General features: G+C 44.2%; 1 protein-coding gene across 2 annotated transcripts; it reads left to right on the top strand.

Annotated features, from left to right (window-relative positions):
• The first annotated feature begins 887 nt into the window (after nt 1–887).
• LOC146173466 (lactosylceramide 4-alpha-galactosyltransferase-like) lies at nt 888–10,510 on the top strand. Of its 2 annotated transcripts, none has more exons than XM_084583315.1 (6): nt 888–1,145; nt 3,447–3,534; nt 5,067–5,140; nt 6,220–6,412; nt 7,461–7,802; nt 9,488–10,510. In XM_084583315.1, exons 1-6 carry the CDS (start codon nt 1,130–1,132, stop codon nt 9,828–9,830), a joined length of 1,056 nt encoding a protein of 351 aa, XP_084439441.1. In that variant the 5' UTR covers nt 888–1,129; the 3' UTR covers nt 9,831–10,510. The 2 variants fall into 2 exon arrangements, with proteins under 2 accessions (XP_084439441.1, XP_084439442.1); XM_084583316.1 differs by having other exon boundaries at nt 5,063–5,140.
• The last annotated feature ends 311 nt before the right edge of the window (nt 10,511–10,821 follow it).

Raw genomic sequence — 10,821 nt, 5'->3', positions numbered from 1 at the left:
CGGATAATTTCAGCGCGGAAGCCTTAGCTGATAAGATGAAACCCGTCCAAGAACGTTGTGGGCACTGGTACGCCTCGCACCAGAGCTCGAAGAAAACAAGAACAGGTAACTTAGGACCTAAACCCAGGAATTCCTCACGAGAAGCGAATATGTAACGTCGCAACTATTGCCGCCTTTTTTTTTTTTGCATGTGCTCGTCTCAGTCAATGTCCAGCTGTGCGCAAAAGATTCCGTACTCGGTTTACACACGTTAAGGTACCGTTTTCCTCCACATTCCTGACAAGTTAATCAAAAGAAGAGAGTGCACAACTGCGTATACCGACTGGACGCACCTGTGTTCGGAGATATAGGTGCCTCAGGCGACGGCCATGCGCACTGACTTTTCCATTTCTAAAACAATGGCGGCGGCGCGTGTGGCCACGGGAGGATGCGCATTTGGATGCTCGTTATCCGGGCACGCTCACTTCCCTTTGTGCCAAAGACAGGCGTGACGGAAAAGTCCGATTCCGGAGGCGAACAAAACGACCGCCGGAAACTCGTAACCCATCCCCCGAGCTTGTCACCACTCGCCTCAAAAGAAACAACGGGCACGTTCCGACAGCGTCCGCAGGTTATGTTCGTCACGCCTTCTCTCTAAACGGCTGCTTGACTACGCTTATTTTGCTATTTTTTTCGTTTGCGTTTCCGGAACTCTCTCCCAGCACAAACTGCTTTGTTTTCGATCTCTTGTCATCTATTTCTGCCATCTGCTTTTTGTACGCTTGTTTGCAGGCCTGCTTCTGACGGCTCGTAGCACCCTCGCACGAAGAGTTACGAGGAGCTTCACGTTTATTCTATATTTTAACATATATACTTTTGTCCTTTGAGTCCCTCGGCATGAAGTGGCAACGTCAAGGCTCAAAAAGGGTGGAGCTCTCCAGTGAGAAGCTGGGCTTTTTTTGTACTCTCTTGCGCCGGTACATTTTTCCCACCATAAGCTACAGTGTACGAAACAGCTCAGAGCTTCCAAGCACCATGAGGTTGTTTCCACGAGTTGTCTCTGTGCGCAGTTTCTTTGGTGCATCTGGACGGTGAGTACCGGATGGCATTTTTGGGACCATGACTCTCGGCGTCGTGAAGTGACGTTCCAATGCCAGTTGGCAATGGTAAGTGCGTCAGTATTTCCACTTTTGAGTGTAGCTTTTTTTTTTTTTTTTTTGCTTCAGAGGTTTTGCTGACCATTCCGCTTTTGTCACATTCCCCCGAAGGTTCAATACAATTCTGTAAAAAAGATAAGGGTGTGCATGCGTTCATGCCGACGAGTTCCAACGATTCTTTTGTCTTGTGAAATAAAAGTAATTTATTTGAGCCTCATTGAGGTAGCTCCCTGGTTAAGTGCGCTTAACTACTCAATGCAAGGACGCGGATTCAATTCCGTCGGTTACTATTCGGCGGAGGCGAAAAGGAAGGCTCCCATGTACAGTGATAGGCCGATGCACGTTAAAAAACCTTAAGGGGTCGAAATTACCTGAGTCCTCCACTATTTCGACCCTCGTATCTTGAGCCGGTATGGAACTTAAATCCTACAAATCAAATCAAAATCATATATTTGAAGATTTCTTAAACATCCCTGCCAAAGTCTAAAATACGAAACAATGTCTACGTTCACTCCACTCAGTGTCGCTTTTTTGCATTCCATGTACTTATGCCAGGCGCACAGAAATTGCACTGCAATTTCAAGGGTGCAGCGAACTTGCGCTACCTAACTGGTGTTTTGGTTTCTCTGAAATTCAATACAAAGACTTCCGCCGAAAGCAATTTGTGTTCCGTCAAAGCGGGCCATAAATATCGAGAGGCGCATGCCTCACTGATTGTCATTCCTCTTTGTAGCGTGTCCGACACTGTTTATCCATGAAGACGCTCGCCTACCGCAAACTAAAAATTGCGAGGGACTTTAGCGACTAAAGTAGTGAAAGGCGAAAGCCTGAGTGCCGCATTCTGCTAAGCAGCTGGCACTAATTAGTAATTAGTTATTATTGAACATTAAGCAGGCAGTTAATAATTGATTGAGCATTAATTGGTTATTTATTGAATAAGCTAATCAACCATGAATCAGTAAATAATTAATTAGTAATTTATAATTGATTGCTTAATGGCCATATGAGGCACACATTCGCGCAAATTGTGGTGGTACTCTGTGATTGGTCGAGCCCTCTATGACGTCATTCTTTCTCGGCCAATCAGAGCCGCCAAAAAATCGGGACACATTTTTTCCACGACAGCATAAGCCATAAAGGCTTTCGCCTTAAAACGGCGATGTGCAAGCTTCATCGCTAACCGCGTTTCTTCGCCAACCGTTTGAAATTCTTGCGCGTTTATAGGCATAAAGGTAGCGAATATTTTGAGCCAAGCACTGTAAAGTTCAACATGAAATACGAGGCTTAATTCCTATAAACACTATCGCCGGTGGTGAGGCAGATACCGCGCTCACAGCAACAGTTTTCAAGTCAGTTAATCCGCCTATAATGTGTTGCCAACAACTCAATGCAGCTGAAGTGCAGCTGAGGAAACAGGGGCGGTTGACGCTACTGGGTAACACCGATGAAATGACGTCGAAATCACCTTTTTGATAGAAATATATAGCTCATTTCAAACCTTCCCGCCGATGCAATCGCTAACAGGGTTGGAAAAAATTAATGTTGAAACATTTCGCAGCTCACTACGTTTCACTACTGAAAACTTGCTGTTCACAATAACACGCTCCACGTGGTGCATAAGAAATCAACTCGGTACGTGGACTCATTCCACGCCCCGCTTTTGTTTTTAAGATACAGTTAAGATACAGCTAGGCCATGCAGGACTTTCTTCTCAAAAGAGCTTGATCAGATGTGTAACTCACACTCTGGCTGAATATTCTGAAGCGCTTCAGTGAGGAAGTACATGACAGAAAAGGGTCATGAATTTTATTTGGTCGAGCGTACGGCACCGCAATTTCAACACGTGTTCGCGGTCGCGTAAGAATGAATTCTTCTTGTGTTATGAAGCTGGAGCCATCCAAGCACGACATCCTACACCCACGGAACTTGAACTAGGCACTAAAATCAGCCTTTGAGGTATTCACTCTTTTTTACAGAAACTCGCCCTATACGGACGAAAAAATACAACCAGAGCATTTTCATTCCTTTAGCTGTTCTGTTGCTTACAGCAACAGGTGGCCAGGATAAATCTCAAGTGTTGAATTATTGTTTTTTTTTGTCAATCATTGCGCGACAGGCATCGTGTGAACCTCCATCACCAGTATTTCTTTAAATACATCGGCTTTGATGTTAGAAGCTGCTTGAGGCTCGCTGTCGTAATCAGCACCCCACGTTCGCTCCCAAATATAATACTCGAACTGCCTTTAGCTGTTTATTCTGTTAGTACATGTTTGGTTGATGCTTTGTTCTTCCTGACGAAATGTTTCGCAGGCGCCGTTATTCAGGCTTTACAGCCGGGGGAGATCGGAGCTAACAGCGCTGGTCATTGTGCTTTTCTTCGTTTTGCTCACTGTTATGCGTAAGTTTCACACTTTTTTTTTAAATATCGATATTTATTGTCTCAGGGCATCAGTAAGATATGAGATGAAGGATGAATAAATGATTAAATGAGTGGAAAAAGATATGGCTGATTTTATGAAGTCCAGGAGTGAGCGATGATATGGTCCCTGCGTACAAGCCACATATGAGGCAGGATTGGTTATTGAAAGGCCAGCTGTCCTCAGGTGCCGGATTCGGGTTGGTTTGAGTGTTGGGCAAAGTTTCACACTTCTTCGATGCTCAAACTTTCCGCTTTTTATCATTTTCACGCTTTTTTACGTTGAGCATGAACCACATTGCAAAGCTCTTGACTCCGCGAAATGTACGTGAGATGCGTGTCACTGCGTGATTGCACGGTTATTGAATCAACTCCGTTACATTCAGGCAGGTTCGACGTACGGTGTTTGTAGCTTCTAGGTATGGGGCAGTGGTACTCAGTGCACCTAACCTGAAGTAGAAATAGCCTGTTTAAAGGAAGCATGAAATAAGCTGGTGAAATAAAATGGTCTGCAAGTAACACGCATCCCAAGCGCAAGCTCCGCCAATTGTTGTTCTGCTTAAAGATGACTCTTGCTTAGCAAACAAAAGCACTGGTAATTTATTTAGTATACCGCCTTTTTAGTGAACGCGGGGAAAGTGCAGCGGCATAGCGTAGCTTTTGCTATACAAATGCGATATATATACTCGAGTAAACAAATCCTGAGGGCTAATTCCAAATATTCTCAGGGCTTCAGTGATGTGTGGAATTCATATGGGCAGGCGCTTATCTTTCTGAAATTATTACAAAATTACAAATCCCCCGCCGTGGTAACTCAGTGGTTACGGTGCTCCAGGAAGGATGTTGGAATGAATCCCGGCTTCTGTGGAGGCGAAAAGCAAGGCGCCATTGTGACGTGCGATGGTACAAAAATAAAGTACACCAGGTGGTCGAAATGTCACGAGCCTTTCACTATAGCTTCTCTCAGAGCCTGACTCGCTTTGGGACTCTAAACCCTACAAACCAAACCAAACCAAACCGGAATGAAAAATAGTTCGTACTATTTAACGTATAAGCAATGTTTAATTCCAGCAATAAAATATAATATTGGCTGCTTCATGGTTTTCCTCATGATGCGACATACCCATAATCTTGTACCAGGGTTTATACCGAGATTTGAAGCAGGACTGTTGACAACTGTGTATGGTTATAATACAGTCAAAGTCGCACAAGTATTAAATTGTGCTTTCTACCAATTTGAAGTTCGTGTGGCATAAAGTTAATAAGGCGCCATATCATATATGACTTCTGAGGGAATAAGTGTTTTTTTTTTTTTTGTGGTTGCAGTACCGGCCAACATGAACATATCGCGTGAAATTAGGTTTTGCACCTTATTAAAAAAGTATAACGCGCAGTGCATGCCTAGTAGGCCTAAAAATGTATTTCACTTTTGAAGCAAGCTGTTACCGGCTTCGTGAAATAAAACTGTATTTTTTTTTTCATGTTTCTCTGTTCACGCCCCTGTTGGAAGTCAGCGCTAGACACCTTGGCTACGATCCACGTGGTTTGCTGGTGATCGCTTCCAGCCTAAACAAGCCACAGTGCCTGAGTACGTTGCATTGCATTGAATGCTTTCTTCCGCGGTGCTGTTTCGTACGAGCGGTGCAGTTTATACATCGCAACCCACTATCGGTGCATTTTTTTTTTCATCTGAGCGTAATCTGCACATGACAGCCACACTAGATTTACAGCGTTTTTCTTTTCAAGTATCTAGCTTTTAAAGACTTTTTCCTTTGCAACACCGCAACCTTTCTAGGTAATTGCTATTCAGAGCTATAAGGTAACGTTTGTGTAATCTTGTCATTCTTTTTTCGTTACTCCGGCGTGTTGAGCGATGATGTGAGCATAGATGCAATATGTCGTGCAGTTTAACTGCATTTAATGCAAATTAAGTTAAACTGACTAACGAGCGAATAAAGGCGTTAGCAAACTTCTGTGAATGCCGTCACTAAGCGATATTCTTTCACGCATGCTTTTTGAGAAGATGATTGTCTCATCGAAACATAATTGCGAAGCAAGAAATATGGATTGACTGATATTAAAGGGAGGGACTTCTCATCTTCTTATCTGCATCTAGAGTTTCTGTTATTAGAGAGTTTTATCTTACTGTGATCCGCGATCCGCTACCGTGATCCGCCACCGCGCGTACCACTGCGCATGCCCAGACCCCCCTTGACGCCGATAGATGGCGCCACATACTGGATGTCGGCATATAGACCTGCCTTGTCAGAACCAATCAGCTTGAACGCCCCGCCCACGCGCGGTAGAGAGTCACGGTGGCGGATCGCTGATCACGGTAAGCTAAATCTCTCTATTACTGGTAAACTGCAAAAGAGGCCCGGGAGTGTTTCTGGGCCAGTATTTTTGCAATACGCCGAAACAACAAAATATTAAACATGTGTGTATTTGTCTCTTTGCCTCATTTTGTTCTTACGAACTCTGCAGACACGAGTGCCACCAATGATTCATATTGCAAGGAACTGCGCAACATCCTCAATTTTCCGCTTTTATAAATGCCACAAGTCGATGGAAGTGGCAGCAACAATTTCTGACAAGCCTGATTGCACTATTTGTAGCAAGGTTATTATAGGAACCTTCGTTAAAGCAGCATTGTTCGATTCCGTGCAGGCTCTGGAGACAATAGTAAAGAACTTGGGCGGCGTGGCGATCTCAATGAGTCGGAGAGAAGCTTTTTCTTCATTGAGACTGCCGGTGCATCGTGCATCAGCGATAGGGCAGCATGTGCCATTGAGTCAGCAGCGCTTCGGAATCCGGACTACACCGTATGGCTTCTCACCATTCTCGACATGCGGGACTGCCGGTGAGTCTTATAGGGCAAGGAATCGGCCGCTTGGAAATGTCAACTCTTAACTATACGCTTTGCCTTCTAGGCCCAAGGGTGAAAGCTATACTTAATGGGTACATATAGTTAATATAGACTAATTAGGTACATGTAGCTTAGGAAGTTACAGGAGATAATTCAGTTATACCTTTCTTATGATAACTTTTTATCGGGTGCCCTCAAAATATGGGAGTTAGGGTAAGGTCCATTTGTTATGTTTTATTTTTCATTCCAACTAAAGGATGTGCCTCCGACATTTTTGTCACCTATAGCTGTCATGGTCACAGTAGTCCAGAAAAAATATTCTTTGTAAATGTTAATCAATTTCTGGGCTCAATACTAAGGACTTGTTACGGTAAGAATAGTTTCACTTTAAAGGTTCAATGGTTTCTCCTGTATTTGTAGTGCCGTCCATGACGTTTGTACGGAGCCTATTACAAAGATATCTCTATTCGCATAATGCCTCCAAATATCGGCATGTAAATGCGCTGAGAGTGCAGCCTCCTTCCTCTATAAGCGCCTTCCAGCAACAAATCATCTGCCTTCATTCTCCAGCAGCTGCGTCCACTAGAACAGAAATATAAAACCACTACGACTAAAGCATATTTCTTTCATAACTTGGTATGACGGATCGCCTATTTCTTTCTCATAAAGCTTTGCGGAAATTCTCGAGAGTCTTTGTCAGGGCCATGTTTGCAAAGGGCCACTAATTTGGGCCTTCGACAAAAAGGTTTCTGGGCTCGCACACTGCACCGCCGGACTTTTTCGCTGACAGAAAATTTCAAACTGTTGTATTTTCCGCATGCTTAATAACAACGAATGAAGATAGCTTCTATTATGTGGAGGGCTGCACTTCCGTGTTATGTAGTGAAAAGCATAAGTTCACATCAAAGATTGGTGACCTCTACAGATATCTCAAGTCAGACATGGAGCGAACCGACGCCTTTGCCTCCTAACAGTAACAAAACGCTTACCGTGAGACCTTACAAGACAGTTTTCTTTCTCTCTGTCTCCCTTCTCTTTCCAGGTTCTTGGATAATTTGCTGTACCTACCAAACTTCAGAACCCTCAAAATAGAACTGAACCAGCTGGTAAAAGACAGTGTACTCGTGCACTGGTATATCAAGGACGACTGGATTCGCAGCCCCTTTCGAATCAACCACATGAGTGACGCCTTGAGGATGCTCATTTTGTGGAAGTATGGCGGAGTGTATGCAGACTTAGACGTCCTCATACTTAAAAGCTTTGGACAGCTCCGAAATGTAGTGGCGAGAGAGCACTTTCCCGACGTTGGCAACAGCGTGATGGTCTTCGAAAGAAAACATCCTTTCCTCCTTCGGTGTCTAGAAGAGTTTTCTTGGACGTACAAGTAAGTATCGTAGTAGTTCATCAATTTGCTTAAGCTGACTTGGTGCTCAGGACCCCCGACGACATGACTTTTGGTAGAGGCAGAAAAGATCTTCCGATTCGGTACAACTTCTCGAATGTAGCAGCGTTAACGATTAGACATCATCCACTGTGTCGGCTACACTATAGGATGGAAAGAGGCTGCAATCATTTTGGCATGCTCGTCTTTCCCTTTTATATTCAACACAATTAGGGTCCTTTATCGTTTAAGACAGCTTGTTCATTAGAATTTCGTCTACCTGTTACTGATAAGAGTTCGAGCGAAGTGTAGTTACGTTTTTTTTTCCGGCCGCAGTAGGCTGTGAGCGCAATGTTTTTATTTATTAACGTTCCTTTTTTTTTCTTGTGATTTTTCTTTTTCATCAACCCTTGTATAAAGCTTTGCGCTGGTCCTGATCCACATTAGCCATAATCATGCCGCCTGGCCTGTTGTGGAACTGAACGGCTGTCAGGGCCCAGGTATTTAGTAATGGACGACCCGAAAGTGACAGTTTAATCTTTTAAGCAGCGATTACGATAACCGCTCGAAAGACTACATATACTGTCGCTTTTCCATTGTTGTGCACAAGTTGGTAAAGAAATTACATTGTGCATTCCTTCTCTTTATTTGTTGCCTGCCCTAACGCTGCCGTTTACATCTCTATCAATGCTTGATAACGGAGGATGAACATGCATGCAGTGGGTTCGGAAGCTCGGCTCAGAAACTTGAAATAAATTAGTGCTGCTAAAATGAAAACAAATTGAGCTATGCGCTTTCTATAAAACACTGCGCATTGTTATGCCAGTGGTAATTCATTCGTGACTGAGTGTAGTTAGTAGATGAGTTTCAGTGTGTGTGTGTGTGTGTGTGTGTGTGTGTGTGTGTGTGTGTGTGTGTGTGTGTGTGTGTGTGTGTGTGTGTGTGTGTGTGTGTGTGTGTGTGTGTGTGTGTGTGTGTGTGTGTGTGTGTGTGTGTGTGTGTGTGTGTGTGTGTGTGTGTGTGTGTGTGTGTGTGTGTGTGTGTGTGTGTGTGTGTGTGTGTGTGTGTGTGTGTGTGTGTGTGTGTGTGTGTGTGTGTGTGTGTGTGTGTGTGTGTGTGTGTGTGTGTGTGTGTGTGTGTGTGTGTGTGTGTGTGTGTGTGTGTGTGTGTGTGTGTGTGTGTGTGTGTGTGTGTGTGTTAGTATTCTTGAGGTGCACATCGGCTATGATTGACCGTTCCAGCACAGCACCCGGGTTCCTGACATTCTTGGACACTGCACAGCACACGGTTGCCATACACATTTGACCTCCATCACGCTGCCTCCATCGAAATTCGATCTGTGATCGGGATTCGAGCCTATGGGCTTGGGTTCACACGCCGAACGCCATAGGCACAACCTTACGTTCCATGAAGAGGGGTACAATTATAATGACTGAGAATATATTTCAGCCATGGTAAAATTTCACCTACTTCCGGTTTTGAATTTTGCCTCTTTAAAAACGCATATCCCAATTCAGCAAGGATAGAATCGCTGCCACTGATGGCAAGATTCGATAATTTCGCCTTGACTCTGGAGTCAGATCTGAAAGTGACTGAGCTAACATGGCGGCTAATGAATATCGTTATTAATGTTAAAATGAATAGTTCTGAATATAAAGTATAAGCGTCATATCCACACTTTCGTGCAGGTCTCACAAGTGGGCTTACAACGGACCCCGTCTGCTGGAACGCGTGCTCGCGTGGTTCTGTCCTCGGAACCTCTTGGGAAAGCTTCCCCTCGTCCAGTGCTCGGGAGTGACCGTTCTTCCCAATACGGCATTTTATCCCGTCAGCTACTTGCAGTGGCGGAAGACGTTCCTCAGAAATTCCACCGTAGACGTGATGCGGACCACGACCGAAAGCTACGCGATTCACCTGTGGAATTCTTACAGCCGGTCAACAAAGACGGAGCGTGGCTCCGCGTACGACGTGCTGCGAAAAGCTCTATGTCCCAAAACATACGGGCTGCTAAAGAAGCAGGACTTGCTTTAAACAAGTGAAATGTAGGACCCGCAAGGCCCTTTGAAAAGACATTAAGGGAAAGTGTGCATGCGGTTTGGAACCGATTTCACAAAATTCAACGTTTCCCGTACACCCATTGCCCAACATGTGTATTTACGAAGCCTTGTTAGTGGAAATACCTATGCAAGGCACGCATTGTACAAAACGCATCACTGATGGTCCTTAAGGGCAAAATAGTTGATTACAAGAAAGGCAGACAAGCAAGATGGGGATTTGCAGAGAATCAAGCAAGCGGATTATATTAGGAGATTCCTTGAAAGAGAGCAAGGGGGGCTGTAGGTTGTTGGTGATCGTTGGGAGGCAGTACACGTAGTTTGCCTGTTGATGATAATAGCGATGGTCCTCTCCTCCTTTAGTATGGCTTGCACTAACACGCTCAGTTCCAAAGGCAGATTAACTTATAAAACGTTTGCATCTCTTCCTCTTAATTTTCCAACTCGATCGTGTCTAAGGTCTCATGAAGTTACACAATCTGCCGGACAATTAGTATCCTGCCGTGTCATCTGCCGTAAATATGCGCATAAATTTTTTCCTTACAACGCGAATGCTTGCTTTTGCAATTCACGGGAGCCTCAAGGCTGCAGCGTTAAAACTTTGGAGACACAAGTGATAGCTAGCCATGATATCACTAGCCGGATTTAAAGGCAAGTAGTATTCATTAGCTACTTTTGTGCTGCAACATATCTACATGTTCAGGATACATCTCATCACTAATGCGTCCTTATAACGTCCTTATGAGCAACGATATATCGCCATTTAGGCGACCGACATTGAGAAACCGAAGTAGCTCGAACTACAGGAATGAATGTTAGGAATATAGTCTAAGTGTTAAGAAAGAAAAAGGCATCTGCTTCGAGAGCGCATAGTGTCAAGTGCAACAAATAAAAATTTCAATGGCTGTTGGCGATATTCAGGCATGTCTGCCTTCATTCTTCTGTGTGGATGTGCCCTGGAAGCCTCT

This window comes from Amblyomma maculatum, chromosome 11, assembly GCF_055883805.1.
Source record: "Amblyomma maculatum isolate TAMU_Amacu chromosome 11, ASM5588380v1, whole genome shotgun sequence".
Taxonomy (NCBI): domain Eukaryota; kingdom Metazoa; phylum Arthropoda; class Arachnida; order Ixodida; family Ixodidae; genus Amblyomma; species Amblyomma maculatum.
This window is presented reverse-complemented; position numbering and strand designations above follow the sequence as displayed.